Source organism: Pithys albifrons, chromosome 5 (genome assembly GCF_047495875.1).
Source record: "Pithys albifrons albifrons isolate INPA30051 chromosome 5, PitAlb_v1, whole genome shotgun sequence".
NCBI lineage: Eukaryota > Metazoa > Chordata > Aves > Passeriformes > Thamnophilidae > Pithys > Pithys albifrons.
This window is the reverse complement of record NC_092462.1, coordinates 27,511,971-27,539,447: the sequence shown is the minus strand read 5'-3', so window position 1 is coordinate 27,539,447 and position 27,477 is coordinate 27,511,971. Positions and strand designations below refer to the sequence as shown.

Sequence of the window (27,477 nt, the reverse complement as noted above, 5' to 3'; positions counted from 1 at the left end):
GCCTTTTCAGGCACTAAAAAGATCCCTACCTGCTTGCTCACTGGAAAATTTCTGCCATAGCAGCAGCTGTGAGTCTGCTTTAGTATCAGGAAATCTTTTTCTCTCACCCCCCTGTCTATGAAGTGCTAAGAAAGAGCCCAGCTGTTCAGCATTGGATTGCTGATTTCTTTGGAAAGACCTGGAGAAGCAACAAGTGGGCTGCCTTCCCTTTCTGTCACAGAAGAGGAGCCTTTATAAGTAAAAAAAAAAAAAAAGCCACACAAACACAAAAAAAAAAAAACACAGAAAAAAGAAAATTAGCTCAAGACTTCATTAGTCCCTTGCCTGTGTAAACTGAAGAATCTTAAAATCTTCACACTCACTATATTTTGAGCCTCTCTCTGCCATCTTACAGGTCTCAAATCTGCAGAGGGAGTGTATCTGCCTGTTACTCAATGCCATGCATGAGGCAAAGCCCATATTTCAGGCTTCTCATCTTTTTGCAAAGATAGTACAGTTTGCTACTGAGCACACTCAGAAAGATCTTATCATGCCTTTTAAAAAGATTTTTCTCCCAGACCAAGCACAGTAGGAGTGGCCAGTGTCACCTATTTTCATGCCATGTTTTATAGCTCAAACATCAGATGTCTCCTGCTGTAAAGCAGTTTACAAAGTGTTTGGAGGGAATGAAAACAAAGCAAAAAAATTGAGTGTTTTTTTTCTGCTAGCAGATCAAAAGCCTTACATGCCATACTTTCACCACAAAGCAAATGTTTGTGCTAAGTAAACTTCCAACAATTGAGATTATAATGAAAGCACTAACAGCAATTTTTGTTGACCTACAGCTCATTTATAATCACAGGTATATTCAGTAGCTTTTAAAATCCAAGAAGACAGAAATAACTCCCTGACTGTTCTTATAATGCTGTGTTTTCTGAGCCTCCCTGCTTTAATTTGGGATTTCCTTTCATGGCAAGGTAACTGAGCAAGTGTTCATGGCCACTTGTGTTTCCCAGTGCTCTGAGGCAAAAAGAAAAATGAATTGAAGAAAAATAGTCTGTATGAAAATTTTGGTCTCAGAAATCAGGAGGAAAAACAATAACCAAAACATGCTATAGATGCTCATTAGCAGGCAGAGACAGAGAAATCAGCTACAGAAATATCTGTCTCCAGCAATTTTTGTCTGCCAAATTTAAAAAGTGTCCCTTTCTTTTCTCCCTAAAATTTACATGGCAAATGCATCCTTTCAAATAGCATGATTCTAAATAGAGGAAGGCAGCATGACTTATCCTCAGAAACACTGGCATGAGTAAACCCTGCCCAGGATGGCGAAAGCCTGCAAAATAAGGCCAGTAGAGAGTAGACAGGAAAAAAGTGAGATAAGCAGGTGTGGCAAGAGTTCAGTCATGGGATCAATGGCTGCAGATACCAAGAGCAACTCCATAAACATGTGTTCCATGATGGTTCACTAAGCATCACTACTTACAATTAACAGTGCAGGGATGACCCAGCTGAATGGAGAACTGGTTTATGTGGCATGCTGTCCTCATGAGTTTGTATCAACATCAGCAGCAAAAGCAGCTGGAAAGGAGATTGCCTCTCACTGCACCAAGCTGTCCCTGTGCTCACCAGGGTGGTACAACACTGGCAGAACCAGAGGGCACACTGCTCTTCTGGTAAGCAAGGTTCCTAAAAGCAGAGAAATGTGCAAGAGAAACCTACTGGCAGGCTCTCCTTGTCTGCTTTCTTGTCTACTGGAGTTCTTTCAACACACTCGTTATTCCCAAATGAAATATTAAGAACACCTTAACTTTTCTCTTCAAGTCTGACCTCAAAGCCAGTGTTTCTTCTACCTGGGGAAAAATAAGACATGCCTAGAGTGTACCTATAAACCTGTCTTTTAGTTTAGGGTTTGGACTGTGTGGGATATTTTAATCTGGCAATCTTTTCAACCCTGTTCTGCATTTTATTATACCCAATTCTGTTTCCAAACACTTTTTGGTAAGCTGTCCAAACATGCCTGAAAATATGGGTTTATGTGATTGCCACAATGTCATCAAGAGCCATTTTGTCTAACCTACCCCATTAAGCTAACCATAAATTTGACATCATAAATTCCATCAGAACAAATATTTTCCTGAAAGCATTCAACATCTTCTCTGATGGAAAGTAGTGAAAGGGGGGGAAGGGGGGGATAAAATGGGGAAGCAGTCCTCAAGTGGTGAAGAAAATCTAGCATTACATTTCCAAGCGAAATACTTTTGAAACGCAGTCTCTAATAAGGAGCCAGCACTTGGACACAATGTGTTACAGTGAGTAAGAGAGCTTGGCCACACTCCCAGACAGAGAACGACCCACCGGGTGTTGCTGTCTTTGCCCTTCGTCAAGTGATTTCCCCAAATGCTGCTTAATACTTTAACCTTTCTAAAGCATGGAGACTTTCCAAAGGCTGGGACACAGCCTAACCAGCCTTTCTGGCAGTCGCTGTGGGTTGGTGGGAGTGCTGCTGAGGAGCTGGCACTGGGGCAGAAAGGTATTCCCAGTGGGTCCAGGGCATCGGGGCTGAAGTGTCCCCTCACTACAACAGCAACTACAATGCTGTCCCAACTAAAAGCTGGACTGCTGTTAAGGTCTGTTTCCCTTGTTTTCAGACAGCTCCTTGGGCACTGACTCTGGCTACATTCCATCTCCTCACAACAATAGAGGAAGGCAGTGACAGGTGTCCCTTCCAACACAGGAGCAGGGCTTCCCTAGGCCAGGTGGGACTTTTCCCTCCTTCTCCCTACTCCACTGCCAGCAGGGATAGGATAGGGATTTGTGATACCCTGCACTCCTGGATGAGTGTGCACATGTCCCAGTCATGGGCAAGGAGGCACAGTAGTGGCAACCATGAATCGTTCAGGACCACAGGCTGGCTCCAGCCAGCCCCAAAGACTGAGCACTTCACAGTCCTGCCATGTGCCAAAACCTGTTACACTCCAAAATCTCACATCAGGACTTCAAAGCACACACAACACCCCTTTCCAAACAGTCTTACCAAAAAAAAAAAACGGTAGCCATGATGGAAGATACACTCCAGGGGCCTCCAAGGTGAGGGACTGCAGCCATGGGTGACTCACAGCAGGGCAGTGACAACCCAGAGAAAGCAGAGAGGAGATAGAATAGTTTTCTGTAAGGAACGTTTTGAGATCAGACATAGGCTGACACTTTTGATGTACATCTACCTTTCCAGACATTTTAGCTCAGCAGAGACCAAAAATCAGGAGCAGATCAATTGTAGATCATCACACTGAATGGTCATGCAATCATGTGTGAGAGGAGAACCAAGCCCAAGCAATGGACATTTACCTCATCTGCTTCAATAATCTTTGTCACAATTACGTTGTGTTCAAAGTAAGAAAAAGTCCTGTTTTCTAACAAACCCCACAATATAGAGATAATTTAGGGTCAACATTTCCCACCCCCTTCTCCTTCAGAAACGTTCAAATGCAACAGCCAGAGACCGTGCATTTTAAATTGAGCATTTTGTAGCTTGAGGGATGGACTGGCAGCAACAAAGGCAAGTGAGACACAGGAGAACCAGTCACTTGATGAGCATGACAGAGGGTCCCTGAAGAGGGTGAGCACAAACACTGCCAGTAGTCATGGCATGAGGGATGGGTCCCTCTGTGCTGTGACGGACAGGAGGTGTGACACCTTGCCTGCTTTCCAGATGAAAGTGGCAGAGAGGCTGTGACACTCCAACACTGGCAGCACTGTTGTGCTGTAGGACCTGCTTTTTGAAAAATGTGACATACCCTTCAGCCTACACCTCCAGCACTTACCAGAAGGTCTAATTTTACCACATATGGATGAAAATTAATTAGGCAACTACACAAAGAACCTGGCTATCCATAAGCTTTGGAAAAGATTTTCAAAGCAGCACAGAGAGCCATGTCAAAAAAAAAAAGGAAAAAAAAAAGAAAAAAAAAAGAAAAAAGAAGAAGGAAAAAAAGTAAAAATGAGACCTCTTCTAGGGTTTCTTTACTAAACTCCCAATCTTCCAAATTTGAATCCAGCTCCTGTAAGATAGCAAGAGGTGGTTTCACTCATTCCCTTTACTACAACGTGACACTGCTGGGAAGGAAGTTCAATAACAGTATTGCAGAGGGTCAAGCATGTAGGGAAAAGACAGACATGTTAAGTATACTATACTGGACAAGGATGTGAGCAAACTATGGGTGGGAAAGTTCTCTCACAAATGGCTGAAGCCATACAATGAGGCTTGAAGACAAAATCTAGGCTGTCTGATCTGTATTGATAGGTGGTGCCACCCTACAAACCAGACTTTTGAGGAGCTGAGGCTCAACAGAGAGTATAAGACTCGAGCATAACTAGACAGTTCTGGTTGCCATAGTCAAGCAGCTGACTCACTGGAAATACGAAAGGGATGGCACACACAGAAAATAGGAACATCATCAGACCTGCTTGACAGGGAAACATGATGTGGTGGAATTGGCATTTGCTTGGGAAGGAGAATACCCCTTCAAATCTAATAAGGGTATAAAATACTAAGCAAAAACTTGCTGATGTTTCACAGCCTGGATCTGGCACTACTGTGAGGTGGACAGAATCAGAGATGCTAAAATAGCTGCTAATCCCATCCCTCAGCTTTCTGATATTAAAGGGGTGTGAGGGGTGGTGTGTGCTTGTGTAAAAAAAAATAGAAAGAAAAAAGTCTGAGGGGAAAGATAATGTTTACAAAGGATAGGTTTTGCTTTGTCCTGCAGAAACAGCAGCCAGAGCAGGAAGAAGGAATGTGCATGTGTGTGCACATCATGTGGGAGAAAGGCAGTGTATTTCTCTTCAGCCAAGTGCATTGCTGTCATCTGTCAGCATTGTATGCCTGTGTACAAGAAACACCAAACACTGTTTGCCTTCCAGTGCCTTTGACAATACGTTTTTTGTGTTGATTTCTTCATCCGAATTTTCCTTTTGGCTCCTCTGCTCAACGTGTATACATCTAGGTTTGATGACACTCAAACAGCTGGCTGCAGACAAGCCACAGGCTTGCATGTCTGGCTGAGTGTAACACACGCACATGCAAACACACACACACACACACCCCTAGTCCTGACCTGTCTCCCCTTTTCCTCTGAGATCTGCTGCATTTGAAGTGTTTTCTTTAGCAACTCCCTTCCCAGGCTCTCCGTCCTGGCCCGGGGAGGGCTTCTCCCCAGACCTGCTTTTGGTCCAAGTGAAGGAAACAAGGGCTTTGGGGGGCGGGAGGGGAAGAGAGGGGGTGAGGAGGGGGCTCAGCCTTGGTCACCAGTCGGGAGCGTGATTTCACACCGCTGGCCACTCCGCAGCTCCCCGCGGCTGCTCCACGCCCGTGCCCCAGTGGAGCCAGAGCTCGGGGAGCGGAGGCTGGGGCGGGCAGGGATGGCGGGGTCTGGGTGCAGGGCTGCGGTTACAGGTATGGAAGCAGGAGACAAGGAGACTTTCTGAGTGGTTAAAAAAGTTCGGATATGCAAACTCTGTTGCTGTCAAATATTCTTCCTCCACCTTTTCTTTTTATCCCCCCCCCCCCCATCTCCTTATTTTTTTCTTATTTTCTTTTTCCTTTTATTTTTATTTTATTTTTAAGGCAGTTGATGTGGTAATTAAGAATTTGGTGAGAGCCCGGTCAGGTCACCTCGTTTCTCAGATCAGAGCCCCATCAGAAATTCTTTCAAGTGTCCTTCTGCGTCGCCAAAGATGACAACAGCAAATCAATAAGTGCTTGAAATGAAAGGGGTTGCTGGCTAGCCCCCGAGGCTACAGATTTTCGCACCGCCGTTTTTTTCTTTTTTTTCTTTCTTTTTTTTTTCCCTGAACTTCTCGCATTCCTTTGCACTGCCTCTCCTAAGAAGAGCTATCTTTTTATCCCTAGCTTCATGACGAAGGTAAGTGCTCTCTTAGCATCTCTTTGCCTGGACGGGTCACGCCGACTCTGGCTGTGCTTCCCTGCTCCCAGGAACCGGTCGATGCAGGGAAGGTGGGAGCCGAGAGCGGCCCCGGCCGCGGGCATCTCGCCCGCCTGGGGAGCGGCGACCGCAGGCTCGGAGCAAAGCGGCAGATCTTTGCGCTGCGTCTTCTTTTTATTTCCTTAAAATAATAAATTAAAAAGAGAAGAAGAAAGAGAGAGGGAGAGAAAGAGAGACCGAAGATAAAAAAAGAAATAGAAGAAGGGTAAGAGATCAAAGCAAAGGAAAACGAATATGGGAATCACTGCGTGAAGCTTATATTATTCTATGTTAACAGAGATTGCTTGGCTCCGATTCTCACCGTCATACCTACCCCTAAAGTGTCCCGATTTAACAATCTTCCTAACGAACGACGTCCTCCAGACGTTTTAATTAGGCAATTCATTAGTAAGTCAATACAGACATTTATATTTTCTTTCAGATCAAGTGGTTAAGCGCTAATTTCTAAATTGTGATAAAACACTGGAATTCAGGAGACATCATAATTTTAATTTATATGCAAATCAATGGGTCCATTTGAAATGCTTAATTTTTTTTAACAATTACTGTATTGTAGCATCGAGACGAACCGCCTGAATGAGCAATTTGAAACCAGATCTGAACGGGAAGAAAATATTCGAGCAGCCCCAAAAAATCAATAATGTTTGAGTGTGTTACACATAGCCAGCTATAGGTATTTACATACTCGTTTGGTGACAGATAAGGAGCTCAGAGAGGTGGGAGGAGAGGCTGGAGGGAGACGAGAGGGTGTGCTTGCGAGGGCTGAGATCATAATCCGGGAATGAAGAAAGTAAACTGTCGTGAATTGCCCCATCGCGCACTTTGGAGGATAACTCCCTTTTCCGCCGGTTCCCCAACACTGGTGGCCTGTGCCAAACGCTGAGGTCTGCGCGAAACACTGCTGGGCTCTACACTCAATCATGGCTAGATATGCTTTGGATTTGGTTTTTTCCTTCCCCCCCCCCCCTTTTTTTTTTTTTTTGTTATTAGTGGGGGTTTTTTTCTTTCCCCGTCCCTGGGCAAAACTCTTCCCGGCCGGCAGCAGGAAAGCGGCCCGGGCCGTCCTTCGGCTCACCCACGGTGTGACCCGGGATCACCCGGAGAGAAGCCCCACAGCTCCTGTCGCCTTCGGTAGTACGGCTGGCTGTGCCAGTTGCCTGCAAACGGATAGTCGCCGTAACTTTTAATAAAACAGCTTTTCCGTCCTTCAGGGCGATGAATAACCCCGACCCTCTTTACAAGTGGTTCGAAAAGCCGGCGTGCCTGCCGGGGTCCGGAACAGAGGACTCTCTGCACAGCTTTTCGCGTCCCAGGCGGGCCACCCGTCGGCTGCGAGCCCCTCGCCACTCCCGCCTCAGCCCGCCGAGAAAGGGCTCTCGGGACTCCTCGGGGGTTTTAAAGCTGTTGTCACTGCGCTGGCGGAAGGGGGGAGATAGACTATTAATACAGCCGCGCGGCCTTTGCTCTGCCTGAAATGTATTATTACATTTATTGCTTTGACAGAAGGGAAAGAAAAAAAAAATGAAATCCACGTATTAAGTCGGCTCCACAGTTTCCAGACACCCTGGAACCCCTCTTCCACGGCAGCATGTCTAATGTATTCCCTGGTGATTCTAGGCATTAATTAGTTGTTTAATAGGAGTATGACTAAAAATGTAAAAGGAGGATTAGGAGCGTGAAACGTATGTCCAGCTCCTTCCACACACTCGAGGAGGGAATGAAAATCATCCAGTATCTTATGTTTCTCCAGGAGCCATTTGCATTTCCCACCAGCTGCTCACTTTAGCCGCTTCAGCTCCGGGTCGGACGGAGCCCGCTGCCGCCCGACGCGGAGGCGGGTGATGAGCCGCGGGCGGTCCCGCTCCGCGGCCGCGCTGCCAAGGCGAACGCCCCAGCCTGCCTTGCCTTCCTTACCCAAAACACAACGGAGCTGGGAATGTGGGGAAGATGCACACCTAAGCAAACAATTTGCTTTTCCCTGGTAAACACAAGTGAGAGGCAGGAACTGGGAGTCCCGCACTCCCGCTCTTCGGATGCGCGGAGAAACTGGATTTCACCCGACAGAGCGCTCCCAGGGACAGAAACGCAGGTAGCCAAGGACTCAATTAATTAATTTATTTCTGCCTAGATTTTCCCTCTCGATTTCATTTCTTGCGAGAGGAAGCCACCCCCTCCGCTTGGCGCGGCAGCCTCTGCGGCATCGCATTCAAAAGTCTTTTCTGAGCACGCTGGGGAGCGCCGGTGCTGCCGAGTGCATTTTGGCTTCCCCAGTAGCTGCTGACTTAACGACCCGCGGAAAACTTGGCCTCTTCCAAAGGTTCGCTTACCCCTCCAGCAATAATTGCTTAGCTCCCTGCCCATGACTATAAATAACTAAAATTAACTCCAGGCTGAAATAATTTTAAAATAGCCACAAAGAGATCAGGTGTAGCCTTGGAGTTAGGAAAGTGCCTATTTTATTTTCCCGTGCTTCCTCTATAAACAAAGCCGCTAAAATGCTGAGAGTTTTAGTCGCTTTAGTTTGATGCGAATAGAGAAATCCGACTTCGATATTTTCTTAAATATGGAAAATACCACAAAATCGAAAATAAACTTCTCTCTCGAGCCAGTTCTGTTTCTTTGGTGGAAAAGGGAGAGAGTGTAGCGTTTTCTCGCTATCGTGAGTAGATGAGGCAGAGCGAGGAACGGAGAGGAGAGGCAGGATTTCGACTACCGCGGCACTGCGCTACCAATACGGGCACGAACAAGAATACTCCAAATTAAAAAAAATAGAAGGAGTAAGAAAAAATTGTGTAAAAAACAGTGGGTTAAAAAAAGAAACCTAGATCTCTCCCAATGTGTTGGCAATCCCTCTTCTCATCTGGTGCAAGGACAGCCGCCCGCCCGGCCTGGGAAACTTCGGCCACAGTTACTTGTGCCCCCCTCCCCAGCCAGGCGGAGCGTGGCGCGCCCTACGCGGGCGCGGAGAGGCCGCGGCCGTCCTCGCTCACCTCGGTTTTCCTCTGGCTACCTAGCCCGCCGCCGCACCGCCTCCGCCGACTTTTGTCCTCCGTCCTGCCCCCTGCCCCCTTCGCGGCCAGGGGCTGCCACCGCCGCCGCTGCGCCCGTGCCCGCGGAGAGCCGCGGAGCCGCCCGGCACGGCCCTGCGGCGGCGGGGAGCGCTCAGCGGAGCCTGTGTGACGTCAGGGCCCGGGGAGGCGGGCGGGGCGGGGCGGGGGCGCGGGAGGGCCGGGGAAAGAGGGAGCCAGCGGCGGCTCCGCGGCCCCGCAGCCAGCGCAGGAGCCCGGCGCGGCCCCGCCGCCCCCTCCAGCACAGGCACCAGCAGCGAGAGCAACGGGGCGGACAGAGAGACCGGCTCCGGTGAGTGCGGGAGGTTCTGGGGGTGTCGGCGGGACAGGCGCGGAGCTGCGAACCCGCGCGGTCCCGGCTCTGCGCCCCTCGGCTCTGCGCCGCGGGCCGGCTGGACATGGTCTCGCGGACCTGAGTTGCTGGCGTCTGCGGCCCGACCCGCAGGGTTTTCAGCGAGGGGAACGAACGCTGCCCCCGCGCCGTTTGCCCGCAGTGCCGGTTCCTGCCTCCTCGGGGGGACGGGCGCCGGGGAACCGGCCGCGCAGGCATCGTCTTCCCGCCACGGAGCCGCGCACCCGGGCGGGGGGCGGCAGAGACGTTGGCCCGCGCTCGGCCTCGGACCGCCCAAAACCGATGCAGGCGAGCCTGTCGTGCCGCCCGCGGGGTCTGCGGCCGGGACCCATAGCACCACGAGCGAGAGAACGGCAGGGCATGTCTTCCCTGCGGGCACAGCGGAGGGGTAGGCCCCGCACGGAACCCCCTTTCGTTCGAGTGCCACCGGCCGTGGGCCTCTGGCGAAAAGCCTCCCGCCAAAATCATGGGCCACAGTATTTCGGGCGGTGCTGAGATACTTGCCAGGCGACTCTCGTTTGTTGGGGTTGTGGATTTTTTTTCTCTCGAAAGAATAGCGACAGGTACCAATAAGGGGAAGAAAATAATAAGCCCGTGTGGTACCGCTTTCTTGTCTGCGCCCTGCAGTTGCTCCGAGCAGGTTGCTGCTGAGAGGGCCCAGCCACGGAGAAAGTGAAGGTCGCACGGCTGGTGCGTTTCCTGGGGCTGTGAGTGCGCGGAGGTGAGGAGGGATTAAATTCTGAGAGATCGGAGAAATGGAAATGGAAAAACAAGTGGAGTTGCTTTCGTTTGAGTCGTCGGGCTGGGGACAAAAGGAAAACGCTTCTCGTTCCCCTTGGCCCCGAGTGCGATGTGCCTTGCAACAAAAATTAAAAGAGGATACGGCGAGGAGAAAGGAAAGGAGCATTACGGGTAACTGAGAGTGAGGAAGGAATAAAAATCCATCCGAGAAAGGCGCTTTTCACGGAGGAGACGGGCCTTTCAGTAGAGAGGAAAAACTTCCCCTCGGTGGCAGTGCGTGTGTGTAGGGGGAGCCGTGTGTCTCCATTCGTAAGATAAATCAGTCATAGAGGCAGGCCGCGGGGGAGGGCAGCTGAATTTGTCACGCAGGACTAATCTTGACGGAGACCTGTCCCGAATAAGGACCATCGGCGAAGACTTAAGGTTCTCTCAATCGCCTTCCCGATTAATTTAGGCACTGCTCATGTTCTAGGCCCGGCTCCTGGAGGGAGTTCCTCCCTGGTGTCCTTCAGCTTGAAATATAAACCACTGTGTCACGACACGACCTCGAGGAGTCCCGATAACCGCATCTTTCCATTTCCCCATCTTTTTCCTTTTCTTTCTATTTTTCCCCTCCCTTTCCTCCCCTTTTTGCCCGGCCTCATCCTGCCTGCCCGGCAGAAGGTGGCGGGGTCGGGGCCGCGGGGCCCTGCACGGCGAGTTCTGCGACTGGAGCTGCTCATCCCAAACGTGCCTCGGTTCCAGGCTGCCGCATTTCGAAGCACCAGCTAATAATGCGGCCGGTCCAGACATTAAAAAAGAAGCGAAGAAGAAAGATTACCGAAATGATGGTGACATGCAAATTCCCCCCGAAATTATCATAAGTAAACATTTGAAGGCTGGACTAATAAAATCCCATCTGTGTTACTTCATATCGAGTTAGTAGAGAGCTGTGATAATGAATTTTGTAATATCTCACGAACAGACATCTCAATCAGGCACTAATCCTGTGATTTTACTGCCTGACCTCTCAAACAGGGGGAGGTGCCGGTGGCGGCCGGGAGCGCGGAGGCGCAGCCGCTGTCGCGCAACTTCCGCCGTGGTGGGATAGCGGCCACTGGTACCCGGTACCCTACGGCTCCCCTGCGAGCGTGGTCGGGGTGTCACGCGGCAGAGCACGCCACGGGGTTAGGGGACTGTCCTCCACGTCCCCAAATAACGAGGGGTGGAGGGAGGCCGAGAGGTCCGACAGACTGGAATACCGCCACGAGTGTTTTCGCTTGTCCCGTGGTGTGACTCGAGTGGCACCCGAGGCTGCGGCAGGGAGAGGGGACACTCTGCACCTATCGCTGGAGAAAGGTGCGAGTTCCAGCCCGCATCGTTACGACGTAGTTCCCTGGGCCGGTGGAGTTTCGGGTTTTTTTGCATGTATCTTTTTAAAAATAATCGTTTTAATACTCTGGTGTCTTCATCTTTTGCAGATAACGGGTAATGGAGTCCAACTGCCGCAAACTTGTCTCCGCTTGTGTTCAGCTAGGTAAGAGACACCACCTCCCGTCGGGCCGGAGGCACCGCGGCCTCGCTGCCGTGCGGAGCGGTGCGCGGGTGTGGAGCCAGGCGGAGCCGCCCTCGGGAAGCGTCGGGCGTCGGGAGTTGACCACCCACCCACCTCTCCCCAGCCCCCCCGCCCTGTGTCACCGTGCCCCGGGGTGCAGCCCACCGCTGTCGGGTGTCTTTTTCCCAAGGACTCAGACATCAATAAGAGGGAGATCAGTGAGGCGCCAGATGGCCGCAAGGAGCCCGCCAGCAGCACGGGCTCCGGGCAGCCGCCCCCCGGCGCCAGCGGTGAGCGGCGGCCCCTCCGCGCCGCTCCGCGGTGCGCGCTGCGGGGCGGCGGGCGGCCGTCCCGCACCGGGACGGCCTCTGCGGCGCCAGCGCGCCCTCTGCTGCCCGCCGGCGGCGTATCGGGCGCTGCCTGCGCCTGGAGGTGCGCGGCCGCGGGAGAGGGAAGGGGAAGGCGAAAGAGGGTGCGCGCATCAGCCCCCGCCGCCAGCGCGTCCCCCGCCAAAAAAAGTGTAGCTGTCAGCGCGCCATTCAGAAACCCGCAGCGTCGCTCTCGTATTTATTTTTATTTTCTATTTTTTGACACCACCTCCTCGCCCGTAAACAAGCCGTCAGCCCTCTCCTGCCCCCAGAGGTAGGCACCCCCGCAGCCCCATCTCTGCAGGCAGAGCGAGCTACTGCCTGCTCTTCCCCTGCCCTCTTCAGGGGGTCTGATAGGCGAGCCTGAGGGGTGGTAAAGAAAAACAGCAATGCAAACATATTACAAAGAAGAAAACAAGCGGTCTGTATTTAGAGAGACTGTTTAATCCAAGATAAACGTAATTTTGTTTAAATAAAATACATTAACCTGAATTAATAATACAGGAAACTAGAGTGAATTAATAATGCACGTATTCCTGGTCTCGTGGTTAAACACTTCCTTGTAAGAATACTGTATTAACCCTGTTTGACCAAACAGCTCGCTATTTCTCAAATGACATCCAGTGATTTCAGGAAAGGCCACGTTACCTTCCCGAGTCCACCCTTCCCCACAGACTTTAAACAGGATTTGCTAGTCGGACATCAAAACCCCTTATAAGAAGAAACACTTAGGCTAAAGGAAAGTTAACGAGCAAAATCCACGGAAATTCCAAACGAGAAGGTATTACGAGCCGATAATTTTTAATCCCGGAAACATACACGATATTAAATTGTGCACAAATAGGTTTTACTAGGTTCTGACATTTTTTTTCCCTCGGCCAGTAATAAGTGTTAAATAATGTGGAAAGGAAGGGTGACATTGCTTTATATATGGTTTGCAAATAAGAAAGGCCTTTTTACCCTCCCCTGCCTTTTCCTCCTGACAAACAGGTGGTCTTAATCAAAGCCCTTAGCACGATCTAATGGGAAAGTGGGGACCTTTCTGATATAATAAATTTATGAGCCCTTCCAAGTCAGCTTTATTCGACTAAGTATTTATAAAAGTAATACTCACATATGCTCCCTGACACAGTAACTTTTACTTCCTCTGCCGAGAAACAAATGGTTATTTTCTTAAACATCAATTATGAACCTGGATTATTGAAGTACACGCAAAATTTTCTGCCTCGTTACCATACAAGTCAGTCTGTTTTTTATTCACCGGTCTGCAGGGGAAATTGCTATCTAAACACCTTTAATGCCGTTAATTAAAATATACGTCCGATTCCAAGAAACAACTCGGGGTTGCCTGATCATTAAACTGTTTGCATGTACGGGGAAGGGAAACGCGATGGCCGCGGATAGGCACATATCCTTGCTGATATAAAAATATCAGATATGGGGACGGTCCCCGTGTGCAGTCCCAGCCTCTGCCTCTCTCTGTGCAACGGATAATGGCAAGTCCTGAGACGCCCTGAGCAACTCGTGAGATTTGCTCTGAACAGTAGAAATCATGAGTGTCTTCTTGTCGTAGTGAAGGGTTTTGTTGAGTCTTGGCTTTGATTTGCTTAAAACGGCGCGGTGCTCTTTGATTTTTGTTTTACCTGACCATCAGGACGTCATGCTTTATGGGATTTACTTCGTAAGAGGTGATCTTTGAGGCTGGCTGTGTGGGAGGCAGGGAAGGGAGCAGGGGCGATTGGGGACCCTCCGCTCTGTCACAGTTAGCTTTGGAAATTACGAAGGCAATCAGGTAATTCCGCGAGCTAGGCACCGTCGGTTGTCCACGAGGAAAATAATCACTAACTAGATAGAACCACTGGTAATAATAACAACACATGCGACTGTTTGGTAAATTCGATGTCTCTGCGAAAGAAGGAAACGAAATTAAGTAGGAGAACCACCCAAACGACACTGGTGTGCCGGTTACCCGAGGGGAATGGGGCTCGGGAAGGCAGGGTTATTCCAGAAGAAACGAGTCCGTGGCCACGCTGGGGAAAGGAAAATGGGAAAGTATGAAAATATTATTGCAGCCTAGAGTGTCAAACGCGGCCCGGTGGGTGTCAGGTTTCTCCAGAGAGACGGGGAAATTGTTGCTGCGTGACCAGTCCCACAAAACTAGGAAAACTTCAGCACATGCTTCGGCAGCCCCGCCGCACATGTAAATGTTTGTTGGTGTGTTTATTAAAATAGTTTTTATGTAGAGCAAAAGTATGTATAAACTATTTAGGTGTACATATATATATATAATCTCTACGATTTGTTAGCTCTGTGAATTCTACTTGAGAATCCTTCCCTCTAATCGATAATCTTGGTATTGCTGAAACAGCAGCCTCCAGCACAAAACGCTGAAATTACATTCCGCCTTATGTCATCACTCAGCATCACAAATCGATTGTTTCAACTCTCTCTCTAAATATACATATATATATATATATATATAATTGGTCTGAACATTCTCTAACTGAGCATTTCTTTTTCAAAACCAAAACCTTAAAACCTAATGCTAATTCAGCTTGCTATCAAGGCCGGCTGAAGACAAGGCAGCGTGCAAAGGTCGCCAGTGACTTTTTTTTTGAGCCTCGGGACGAGGTGAGCGCGCAGCCTCTGCCCCCGCGGAAGGGAGCCAGCGCGGGGGGGCTGAGGCGGAGCCGGAGCAGAAGCGTCGCTGCCGCCGTTGGGCCGCCAGGCAGAGGCGATCGGCACCCTCGTCTCCACATCGCGTGGCCAAATTTACCCCCGGAATTGTGATCCGCGCCGTGGAACATGAATGTCCCCGGCCAGGGCACAGGCACTCCGCTGCGCTGCCCCTGCGCGGCGCCGCGGAAGGTGAGCGCCCCGTCCCGCAGCCCCCGCCAAGCTCAAATTAGAAGTTATTTATTGCGTTTCGGCTATAGAATTTTTCCTCTCCCTGGCTGTCGTCTGAGAATAATATATGCAGCAGTTGTTAGCCTCACTCCAGGGAAAACTAAATGTATAACGAAAGCTTATTCGTGAGTAGGAATATACTAACGGAACAACCTGATGTCTTCTTAATCCTATGTAAAAAGCTCTGTAGTCTTCCTAATATTGACTGAATGGGTAATTAATGGCTCTTCATCGAGGAGAATACCCGGTAATCCGAGATAGGCGAAAGACAACAAGCCAAAGGTAAAAGACAACAGCACTAGCTGGAGACTCTACATAAGAACCAATTTATCCATTTAGGGGAGTATTACGGTTAGAAACAAAGATCTCGTGAGGAGATAAAAGAAAAGTGGGAAAATAAATACCCGCAGTTGATCTGGCCGCCCGTACCAGGCATTCCGGGTCGCCAGCTCTGCCGATGGCAGCGCGAGGTCAAAAAATACCTCGGGGAGGGGGGGGGGGGGGGGGGGGAAGGGGAAGCCACAAAAAAGCCATCAAAGCAAACCAAAGGGAAAAAAAAAACCACAAAAAAAACCCAAAAACCAGAACAAAGACAAACCCCAAAAATAGTATCCCCTCCTCTCAAAACCCAACGAAATTCAAAATAAATTTAGGTGCAGTGAGGACCAGCCTCGATTCCCCATTTTTTGCAGCGGGTAGTTGCCCTCTAGCCCCCACCGGGGTGCGTCCCCGACGGGCCCTGCAGCGCAGGGCAAAAGGGAAAGGGAAGAATTTCCCCAAATTGGGTTTTTTCGATGGTGAGCAGGCGAGGACAGTCGGGACGTGGGTAAGCTGACGGGGACGGTTTCGCGGGCAGGACCCGAACTTGAGAGGTGACGGGAGATTCCAGCAGAAAAAAAATAAAGAAAAAAATTTAAAACACTTGACATTTTAATTGAAACCTTTACCGCTGATATATTACCTGGGTGACTACAATTAGGTTGTTTTTCGGTTGGCTGACAGCTTTTAAAATATTATTTCACTTGGGAAATAAAAGCTTCATCTCAGATTATAGGTGGGTATTTTTGGATTTACGTGATTTATGGTCACCATGACAACTAATGCTGTATGATAGCCCCCTTCTGCCCGGGGTAGCGGAGTTTTAATAACAGACACGTAAGGAAATGCCGACAGCCTGTCCCTTTGTGCTGCCAGGACCCGAGCCAGTGCTGTGCCCCGCTTTAGGAGCGCGGGGACGGCTAGAGGGTCTGTCCCGCCTGGGCCTGGGTAACGGGAGGCTAGTTCTAGCGAAGGTGGGGACGGCGGCGCGGCAGGCGAGCCCTGCTCTTTCTCTCTCCGTTCCCTGGGAAAGCGCTCTGGGAACCGCCTGCTCACGCCAAATGTCCCGGGACAGAGAGGGCTGCGGTGGGCGGGCACCGGTGCTGCGTCCTGGGAGGGCATGAAGCGCATAACAAGCACTCTACGCCGCGCAAGCGGGAGGGACTTAGCGTTTCGAGCCACGACAGAAGCCAGAAATGCCCCTAAATTGCTAAAAATAAATCAATGGGGAAAAAAAAAAAGAAAAAAAAGTGGTGACGGATGTCATCTGCGACAGCCCGTTTAAAAAAGAAGAAAAAAAGATAGGAGGAGACACCACCGTATCCCTTCTCCCTCTGGCTCCCCCTCCCCAGGGCTTTGCAGATTTGTTAGAACCTCAGTTTGGGGGCTGGAGAAGGGCAGCGCCCCCTCCCAAGTGCCCCTCACAGCGAGGCCAAGGCCGTGCCCGCTTGGCCGGTGCTAGGTCAGCCTCTGCCCGTGGTCTTGGCACAGCCCCACCGTGGAGCTGGGGGGGGGGGGGTTGGGTGCGGGACCATGGAGGTAGCGAGAGGTTAAGAAGAAACTGGGATATGATTGGTAAACAAAATGTGCAGAATGGAGCTGGATTCATATTGACTTAGTTATAGGTCATCTGCTGCCGGTGCAAAGGGAGGAAATATTTACTTTACACATATACTTTATGATCTTTGGGGAATTAGCGGAAATTCAATAAGAAAACGGCTAGAATCATTTTAAACCCCCTATTTAAAAGACTTAAGCAAATTAGAGTCTTATCAGATTAAAATCCACTACAAATGTAAGAGCATTGTCTCCATCGAAACGCTGTGGGGTCTGAGGAAAGAGATTCTTTGCCAGATCTCAGGGATAAAAACACGTCATTTAAACACCAGATAATGAGCAGAATGTAAATTAATTTAACCTTCTTTACTAACAGGCTGCGAAAGTAATATGTATAATTTAGTGATAACTAAGATTGCAGTGGATGATACGTACCTCGAACAAGATTAAGCGACTAAGGAAGACCCTGACGGAAAGGTGGGGGTGGGGTGTGGCGGTCAGGACGGGAACGGGACAGAAAAGTTCAGGCGTTAGGGTGTTGGTCTAAAGGGCCACATCAGGGTGAAGCTTTCTGTAACTTTTCGATACCAATTACCGGCCAGATAAGTTGAAGATAGAGATGCAAACCCGCATTTGCCGCGCCTAGGCTCCTTCGGGCTCCCATCCCTACCACAGCCACAACTCACTCCCCTGGGACAGTGTCGGCTCTGAGGGCTAGGGCTCGGAGAGAGACTCCTCGGCTCCAGAAGGAACTGACCAGCACGGGAGGGCAACCTGCCCCCGCCTCAGACAGGCGTGAAATAGCCCCGCTCCTTCTTCTCCCCGCGTTATGAGCGGTCCCGTAAGCGGGGACTACGGGACAGCGAAGCCCGTCCTTATACTGCCGCTGTCCGGGCGAGGGGTCAGATCCTGCCTCCAAGCCTCGGAGGGGGGTGTGTGAGAGGTTTGTGTGCCGGCGCCCGGCCCCCTGTGAGACTTGGCCAAACACTGGGAACGGGTTGCGTGTGCGCGGTTGCGTCTGCTGCGGGGGCCCAGGATGGTCCCTGCGGATCCGCACCGAGAGGGGGGAACGATCCTGCCGATAACTCCGCTAGTAAGTTGTAAAACCATAGTAGAAAAGCCTCCTTGAAGGTTCTCTTTTGGAAGCCGGTTGCACAGGGAAGGGGTAGGAATGGCAAAGCCAAGGAAAGGATTTTTCCCCCGTGTTCTCCGCCTTCGGTGCAGGCAAAGGAAGACCAGAACGCCGGCAAGCGCTGGCCTACAAGCACCCGAGGGCCTCCAAGAGCGGTGTGTAGCCTTCCGTAGCTGTACCACAGAGGGAAAATTGTTGCCATTTGTGTTTAGTTGTCAGTGTTACCGTCTAACCGGCCGCAACCTTGTCCGATTTATTTTCCACCCCCTACATAAGGAGGGAATCGGGCTTAGGGCTTCCCCTCATTCTTCCTCCCTGCTGCAGCGTCTCTGCCAGTGCCGATCTCTCCGCTCCTTACCCCCGCAGATCCGCGAGGCGCGGAGCGAAGGTGTCCGGACCTGTCCCACCGGGGTGCTCCGTGACCGGCAGCCAGAGGCCGCGTTCTCCGGGTGCGGGCACCACCCGCGGGGCAAACCGGTCGGGAGTTTCGAGGGGGGGCGGGTGTGCCCGTCACCAGGAGAGCGCAGGGGGCGGCGTGGGGCGAGCAGGAACGCGCGGGCGGGGCGGGGCGCGGGCAGGGCGGGCGGTGGAGGGGCGGGGCGGGGGCGGGGCGGGGCGGGGTGGGTGACGTGCGGCGCGGGGAAGGCCGCCGCCGCCGGTTTAAGATGTCAGGCCAAGAGGGAAGCGGCTGAGCTGATGCGGTGCGGGTCCAGCCGCGGCGCGGGTCCATGCGCGGGCAGCGGAGAGGAGCGCCCCGCGGAGCGCCGCCGCGCCTCGGTGCCCCCGCCCCGCGGAGCCCCGCGACGGGCGGGGGGCCGCCGGCCGGGGAGCAGCCGTGTCGCCGTGACGGGTCTTACAGGACCGGACTCGCCCGCTCGCCCGTCGCCGCCGCCGCGCCCCCCCCGGGTGGCGGGGGCTTCGAGGCTAGTCGAACTTCGCCCGCCCCGCCGCGGCTCCCCGTCTGGCAGCCCTGACCTCCCGCAACCGCGGGGCTGCTCCGCGTCCGCGGAGGGGGAGCCGCGCAGACCCTCCTACACGTACCGACACCTACAGACACACGCATACCTTCTCCTATCGACTCCCCAGGCGCGCACGTAGACTTTGGCGTCCTTCTGCTGATGAACTGCATGAAGGACTCGTTAAACCTGGAGCGCCTGGGAGCCGGGAATAAGCTGTGCTCCTCCTCACCTTCCTCCTCCTCCTCCTCCTCCTCATCATCATCATCTTGCCACCACCACCAGCCTGCGCTGGCCATGGCGACGGCGCTGGCGCCGGGGCAGGCGCGCTCCTCTCTGGAGTCCGCCAAGCACCGGCTGGAGGTGCACACGATCTCCGACACCTCCAGTCCCGAGGCCGCAGGTAAGAGGGGCGAGCGGCAGGGATCCCAGCCCAACGGGCGCCCCGCCGCCCTGTCCTGCTCCGGCCCGGCCCGGCCGGCGGCCTCGCCAGCCCCGTGGACCGCGATGCGCCGCCGCCCCTCTGCCCGGGAGCGCTCGCACCCGAGCCGAGATGCATTTTGTGGTTTTTCGCGTGCGGTTATCTGTGTGCCGGCGTAGAGGAAAATAATGACATGTGTCCAGGGTAGGCGAATAGCGAGTATATCGGTGGGCGAACTATTCGGATACGGACAGCTAAATAATATGGGAGTGATAGGCGAGTAATATGGATGCGGACGGACAAAGAACATTGTTACAACATTGTATCCGAATAATACGGATACAGGCAGGCGAATAATACGGGTGTAGATAGGCGAATAATACGGATTACATGTATACAGACGGGAGAATAATATGAATACACATAGATGGAAAGCTTGCATACAAAGAGGTGGCTCCATCCCGCTGTCCCGCGGTGGCTGTTCCACCGGGAGGAGCCGCTCGTGAGTGCTCGCGGTCGCGGAGGGGCCGCGACGGCGGGAGGCCGGCGCGGGTTAATCATTACAGCGCCGAGTCGCGTTCCGGACAGTCTGCGGAACCTAGCAGCGCTGGGGACAGACCCTTCCCCACCCGCTGGAGTGGAGTCTGAGGAGGCTGAGACGCCCTCGTTTTCCGTCTTGTTTTTTTTGTTTTCCCCGCTTACAGAAAAAGATAAGAGCCAGCAGAGCAAGAATGAGGATGCGGGGCCCGAGGACCCCTCCAAAAAGAAGAGGCAGCGGCGGCAGCGGACTCACTTCACCAGCCAACAGTTACAGGAGCTGGAGGCCACCTTTCAGAGGAATCGCTACCCGGACATGTCCACCCGGGAGGAGATTGCCGTCTGGACCAACCTCACCGAGGCCAGGGTTAGGGTAAGTCCCGACACCGCACCCCAGCTCGGAGCAACGGGGATTAGGGAGGGTGCGGAAAGGGAAGGAGGGCTGAAATATTTGCAGCTGCTTTCGATTTCGGCTTGTATATAAATTTCAGAGTCTGCACAAGAGCAAGGCAGAGCGGGACGTTTCTTTCAGAGCGAGACAGATTGGGATCCCTCTCTGTGTCTCCAAAACATGGTTTGCTGCACGTTTCGCCCTCACCGTGCAATGCGTCTCGCTCCTTTTGATCGAAACGCTAATGAAAACATTAGCCAAGAAAGTAACTTGGAACAGGCTGCAACCTGCGCTGTCTCTAATGAAAAAAAGATGTAAAATACACAAGAGCTTTTGCTTCACTCCGAGGCACTCCCAACGTGCCCTTCCTTGCATTTTCTATTTCTTTTGGTTTCCCAATTCGACGAGCGTCTCTCTCCGCCCTTTCACCCCCTCTGAGATTTATGGGACCATCGTGGCGCTGCAGAGATACCGCGTCCGGATCCTGCTCGCCTGCAAACGCCGCGCTGGGGGCAAAAAAAGAAAAACATCAAACCCCAACACATGCAAACAAAAAGAAGCCTGTAAATGGGCCGAACCTTCAGAATTTCGGAAATCCCACATAAATCCTCTCCCCGAGATTGCTTGAGAAAAGCAAGACAGTGAGAACCCGGGGCGGCAGCGAGCAGGGCCGGCTCTCCGTCCCGGGCCGGCGGTGTTGGCAAAGGGGCAATACCGTGGTGGGAGCGTGGCTCGGGAGGGGCCGGTGTCCTGCCGCAGCACGAAGCACTGTCGGTCGCAACGCACCTTTCGCGAGAGTTTTTGTTTTGGTCCGCGCGGTGCATGCAGACGGAGCCCGTCCCCACGGTGCACAGCCGGCCCCCGCCCGGCTCGACCATGGAGAGGGGGTTACCACAAACACCCCGGGGCTGGAGTGATTTCAATACACACGGTAAGGCTGCTGCTGGCAGCTGCCCGACGGGTCAGACACCCTGATGTGGATTGGGAAAGCGGACGTTTTCCCTATTGTCTGCGGGTAGGGTCGCTCAGATCTCATTTAACACGTCGTTAAATGGCGAGCTTTTCTTTTTTTCTTTTTTTTCTTCTTTTTCTTTTTTTTTTTTCTTTTTGTTTTTCCCCCGCCAAAGAGCAGTCGAACAAGTTTGTTTAGAAAGTAGTTTTCGGCACTGGAAGCTTTGACCCAAGAGGAACTTGTAACTGTAGCAAACTGAAGCAAGGATTTATTAGTTGCTGGCTTTCCACTCCTTTCCCGTACCACTGCCTTAAATATTCCGCGGTTTTCCAGGCATTTTGCCCTCGCTTTTGCACTTTTGTATTTCCTCTGGATAGCTCCAGGGTGGAAAAAGCCAAGGGAGAACGGGGAGGGGGGGGAAACGAGAGAAACGAAGGGACGGGAGGGTGGGGGGCGCGGGGCGGGGGCTGGACGAGGGAAGAAAGAGAATAAGAAGGAAGCGTTGGCCTTTGTGTCGCGAATTAGAGTTTCACAAATTATGCGGGGGTCTACGGGGCGGAGGGGGGGTGAGGGCTGGGAGAGTAGGGGTGGGCGAGGGTTGAATGACGCGGCCACGAATCTACCTTATTAAACCGGGCAGCCCCGGAGGTGCTTGGCGGTCCGAGGAGTGCATCGCTGCCCCAGCCCAGCGCGGGGTTCCATAGAGGAGGCGGCGAACCTATATATGGAGATATATATGTTCGTACACACTTTCATATATAACTTATATACAAACATGCTCGGCTGTTGCCCCGAGAACCTGCAAAGCTCTGCAGTGGTTGTGGTGGCTCCTAACTAACTCAGATCTTGCATCTCCCTCCCTCTCCTCTCATTTCTAAAGGTGTGGTTCAAGAACCGCAGAGCCAAATGGAGAAAGAGAGAAAGGAACCAGCAAGCCGAACTATGCAAAAACGGCTTCGGTCCACAGTTTAATGGCCTCATGCAGCCCTATGATGACATGTACCCTGGCTACTCATACAACAACTGGGCGGCCAAGGGCCTGACCTCTGCTTCCCTCTCCACCAAAAGCTTTCCTTTCTTCAACTCCATGAATGTCAACCCTCTGTCTTCTCAGAGCATGTTCTCCCCTCCAAACTCCATCTCCTCCATGAGTATGTCTTCAAGCATGGTGCCCTCTGCAGTCACCGGGGTCCCTGGCTCCAGCCTCAACAGCCTGAATAACTTGAACAACTTGAGCAATCCCTCCCTGAATTCTGCAGTGCCAACGCCAGCCTGTCCTTATGCTCCTCCAACGCCTCCGTATGTTTATAGGGACACATGTAACTCGAGCTTGGCGAGTCTGAGACTTAAAGCCAAGCAGCACTCCAGTTTTGGCTATGCCAGTGTGCAGAACCCCGCTTCCAACCTGAGTGCTTGCCAGTATGCGGTGGACAGACCCGTGTGAAACATCCAAGTAGGGAACACTGCATGGGAATCCCTTCCCATTTCCTGCAGAGACTGAGAATTTCACTAGAAAGTAATGGGCACTAGAGAGAAAGAGAAAGGAAGAAAAATCAGACAGTTAGAGAGAGAAGAAGAGAGAGGGAAAGAGAGGGGGAAAAAAGAGGAAACCACTGAAATAAGATAGTTCCTTTGTTTTCAAAGGACCTTCTACAGATTCTGAGGTCTTTCTTTCACTAAGAGTATTTCAACAGTTACAAGGACATATATATATATATATATGGACAAATGTTTGACTGGATATGATATGACATTTTAATGTTACTATAAGCTTGTTATTTTTTAAGTTTAGCATTGTTAACATAAAAATGACTGAAAGGATGTATATATACCGAAATGTCAAATTAATTTTATAAAAGCAGTTGTTAGTAATATCACAACAGTGTTTTTAAAAGGTTAGGCTTTAAAATAAAGCATGTTACACAGAAGCGATTAGGATTTTTTCGCTTGCGAGCAAGGGAATGTATATACTAAATGCGACACTGTATGTTTCTAACATATAATTATTAAAAAAATTGTGTGAATATCAGTTTTAGAATAGTACCTCTGGTGGATGCAATGATGTTTCTGATATTGCAATGTAAAACATGCCCTGTGTATAACATTTCGTACAATATTATTGTTTTACTTTTCAGCAAACATGACAAAAATGTGTTTTATTTCATGGGAGTAAAATATACAGCATACAGTTCTGTCTGGATTTTTTATTTACTGAGCCAAGCAGGCAGCGGTAACTAGCCTGCAGTGATTGACTGATCGTTGACACTGGATCTCATTTTCTGAAAACTCGGGGCAGTACTTTTGCAATACAAATAAATGCTGGCAATTATTTTTCTGAATTAAACCAAATCAAAACAAAAAACCTCTCGCTAACGTTGTATACTAGAGAAGCATGGGGCTTCGACCCTTTGGATCCTTTTTTTTTCCCCAGCGCAGCCCTGAAAAATGGATTGTTTGACATCGTTTGCCTCGAGAATTACCAGCCACAAAGTAGATGTATCTGGAGCATAAATTTATCCTGCTGTGAAGGAAGCTTTTATTACATTAAAGAACAGGGAGTGTGAAAAAAAAAATAAAAAAGGAATCAAGTTGGCAAACAAACTGCTCCTGTTCAAAATAATCCATCCCCTTTGCCGCTCCCTAAGTTCACCTTATCCCTTCAGCGGGGAGATCCTTCACTTAATATTGGATTTCTATTTTCAAATCCCCCTTTCAGACATGAAGAGAAACAAAGAGCAGCCCAAATAACCACAACCCTGCGGAGCGCGGGGGGTGAGAGGTTAGCCCCGAGTTTCCTGCGACTTCGTGCTGCAACACGTCGTTGAAGGGAAAGGTCGTGCTCTCGTGTGTTTTGTTTTAAATAATATTGACCCATTCATTCTCAACCTGCTTGTTCGTGAAATTATACAGGATTATAACTTTGCCATCGCCGGACAATTGAAACAAATCAAGATGAATTGCTGCTCGGCCCTCCCATCGGCTCACACCCCGGGCGGGCTAGGAGGGGCTGCCTGGAGGGTGGGCAGCCGCAGGACCGGACGGGAATATCGATACACCAAGAAATTCCGCAGGCGCGTAAACTGGCGAGGGGTACAGGGGACGGCAGGGAGGAAACTCGCAGCGGTGAGGGCGGTTTTGCTACTTGAGCGGCCTCTGCGCGCTCGTTGCGCGCCTTTGTGAGGTCGCGAAGAGTCGCCGAGGTAGCCCGGGGGTGGGCGGACACGGCAGAGGGGGTTTCTTCTCTCCCCCCCCCCCCCCCCCCCCAGTGGTTAGAGGGGGAGAGGAGGAGAAGGGGGAGAGGGAAAAGGTCAGCGCCCTCCGCTTTTCCACGAGGGAAATGCTTCCCCCACACGAAATCAGGGTACTCCCTCCGGGACCATTTGCAGCATGGACAGACCCTAGACTCCACTTCTTTCCCTCCTCATTTTTTTATTTTTATTTAACCCCTCTTATTTTCTTCCCCTGTTTTTTCTTCCTCATGAATTTTTTATTAGATTTTTTTATCTCTTATTTTGTTGTGTGGACGGGGATTTAAAAATTATTTTACTATTCTATACGTCGTTCTGTTTTCTTTTCCTCCGTGTGTTCTTGCCAGGCGGTCGGTGGAGAGAAAGAATCTCCGTGCTTGGGCGGGGGGGGGGGGGGGGGGAGAGGCGAGAGGCCCCCCGGCCCCGGGTTGTCCGGCCTTGCCACCGCCCCGACCCAACGCCTCTCCCCTCGGTTTTTCTGCACCGTGTCAACACCTCACCCGGGTGAGTGCCAGGGGCTTCCAAAAATGTCCCCTTCTTCCTCCTTCTCCTCCTCCTCCTTGCTCGTCTGCGGGCTAAAGGTCTGAGGGTGACGGCGGCGAAGGGTTGTCAGCCCGAGAGCACCTCTCGGGGGTCAGGGAAGCCGGAGAAACGAGGGAGCTTTTCTGTCTCAAACCCTCTGGGCGGGACGGGCTTGGAAATCAGCGAGTGAATCTCTGCGGGTATTGGCACGGTATTCTACACGCTCTTTTCGGCTCCGTTTCTTCTCGGTGGCACTGGCTATTTATAGTCCTCTCTTATAAATATATATAAAAGTCGGTATATGTATATTCAGAATACGTGTGTGCATGGAGAATATTAGATATATAATATATAGTATACCCGTACACATTTAGAAGAATAATATATACCGATTCCGGACCAAAAAAATACTGAATCAGAGTTTTCCAGTCCACTGTGTAATGGCTCAAACGATGAAAAATCAACGTGACCGCTCAGAGAGGACATAAATCACTCCGAGAATAATCTGAATTTCTCTTTCTCCCCCTAGCTGAAGCCTTGAGGGTCATCATTTTTCTGCGCCACTTGACCAAAGATATGTTTTGATTATGTCGTAAATCAAAATCTTGAGCCATGGTGGGTTTTGTTGTTGTTGTTTTTGTTTGGGGGGGATTTTGTGGATTTTTTTGTTTCATTTTTTTTCCGGGAGCTTTTCTTCCCCTTATCGGTGGTGGCAGTGTGAACCTGGAACAATGGAGGCCGCAGAGAGGGGGAGAAAAAGCCACAACGAAATGGGGAATTTGCAAAATATGCGTTTGAAGGAGCTGGAAGAGGCGAGTGGTTAAACAACGGGCTCGCACCCCCTCGCCCCTCGGGAAGGCCTATCCGGGCCGCCTGCTGCGCAGCCCCCCGCACCGGGCGTGCAAGCGGGCAGCGCCGTCTGCCTTCCAATCCACATCCCAATCCACATCCCAATTCACATCCCAATCCACAGTCCCTCCGGCCCGCGCAGCCCCCACCATGCCCCGACCGGAGCTGCGGTCGCGGTCGCGGCCGCGGACCGGCGCCGGGAACGCGCCCCTTCCAACCCCGAAGCCGGGGGTTCCCGGGCGGCCCAGGCGCCCCCTCCCAGCCGATGGCGCCCCGGGGCCATGTCCCGGCTCGACTCCGTTCTTTTGTTTCCGGACCGTGCCTTCCCGCACTTTGAACTCCGGCGGCATGCGCGAGTCCCTGGCCGTCGGATCGGCGTGCTTCGCCTCTCAAAGTCAAAATAAGGCGCAGATATGGACGTATGTCCTTTGGATTATTTTCTGTACTTCCCGCTGTCCACTCCTTGCTTTGTTTTTAGTACATGCGCACTCATCAGCGTATGCTTTCCCAAACCAGCGAGATACTGATCTTTACATACCTGTACAGTTGTCTGTAGCTAAAAAATAAAAGATTTTTTTTAACTTACGAGATTCATTAGCATTTTTGGAGGGAAATAACTTCATGGGAAAATAGTTGACATCTGAGCCCGTGGAAGGGTTTGCTGTTGGTGGGGGGTTTTGTTTTTTTTTCCACAAGGCTCGTTGCGGGGGCTTTTTTTTTTTTCAATAATGCTCCGTTGCGGAGTGGGGGCGGCGGCAGAGGCCGGTGGGGTGCGGGGCAGGTTTGCAGCCCGTCTTTCCCCGCCGCGGACGGGGTTCCAGGGGCGTGCGCGAGTGGGGTCGGAAGGTCTCACACCATGGCTTAAGACAAGGAGGAAGGACAGGGGACGGGATCACGGCGCACTGGGGCTAATACGCATTTTCGGGGCATATAATTTACCTTGCTAAATGCCTGCTTTGGTACGCGTATTACATATGTGTAGGTCTGGATATTAGGCACCCGATAGAGCGTAACAGTCAATAATCCAAAAACTTGGAAGGATTTACACCTTCGGAGCTCCACACAATGCCGGACTAATTGATTGCTAAATCCGAAGTTTTCTAAATGCGAGCCCCTTTTAGAATTAACTTCTCCGCCCGCCTGCATCTACTACTCAGAGAAGAAAAGAGAGTAATAAAATAAACTCTCACTTGCAAATTTTTAGCGACAAGGGAATCGTCTATGTTGATTTTTCTGTTCGTTTGTGTATTTTGGTGGGGGGGGTTGTTGTTGTTTTTGTTGTTTTGTTTTGTTTTGTTTTTTTCAATTAAAAAAGGCATTTGAGGCCGCTTTTCACTAGCTTAGACTCGCTTGTGCCGGGCAGATCCGCGGGACTGGGGAGCAAGCAGAGCTGAGCCGATGCTCTGCGCCCCTGCGCGGGGAGCCAGAATTCTGTCTGGTGCTCGACCGAATGTCCCTATGGTCGATCGGGGGCGAGGATGGCTTGTTTGGTCGCCTTCTCCCTTGCGGGTGTAACCAATCCCCGCCCGCCCCGAAGTGCAAGGGGCAACGTGGGTCGCTCCCGCCGCCGTGGAGCCAGGCGGGGCCGGGTAAACGCTGCCTCCGCCAGAGCGGGTTCCGAGCCAGCCCTGCCTTCTCGA

At 51.4% G+C, this 27,477-nt stretch overlaps 1 protein-coding gene across 3 annotated transcripts; it reads left to right on the top strand.

Annotated features, from left to right (window-relative positions):
- Nucleotides 1–9,210: 9,210 nt before the first annotated feature.
- PITX2 (paired like homeodomain 2) lies at nucleotides 9,211–23,404 on the top strand. Of its 3 annotated transcripts, XM_071555135.1 has the most exons (4): nucleotides 9,211–9,344; nucleotides 11,606–11,661; nucleotides 20,043–20,248; nucleotides 22,099–23,404. In XM_071555135.1, the coding sequence occupies exons 2-4, from the start codon at nucleotides 11,616–11,618 to the stop codon at nucleotides 22,660–22,662; spliced, it is 816 nt and encodes a 271-aa protein (XP_071411236.1). In that variant the 5' UTR covers nucleotides 9,211–9,344; nucleotides 11,606–11,615; the 3' UTR covers nucleotides 22,663–23,404. The 3 variants fall into 3 exon arrangements, with proteins under 3 accessions (XP_071411236.1, XP_071411233.1, XP_071411234.1); XM_071555132.1 differs by lacking the exons at nucleotides 9,211–9,344; nucleotides 11,606–11,661 and adding an exon at nucleotides 18,635–19,320; XM_071555133.1 differs by lacking the exons at nucleotides 9,211–9,344; nucleotides 11,606–11,661; nucleotides 22,099–23,404 and adding exons at nucleotides 18,635–19,320; nucleotides 20,367–21,615.
- Nucleotides 23,405–27,477: the final 4,073 nt, after the last annotated feature.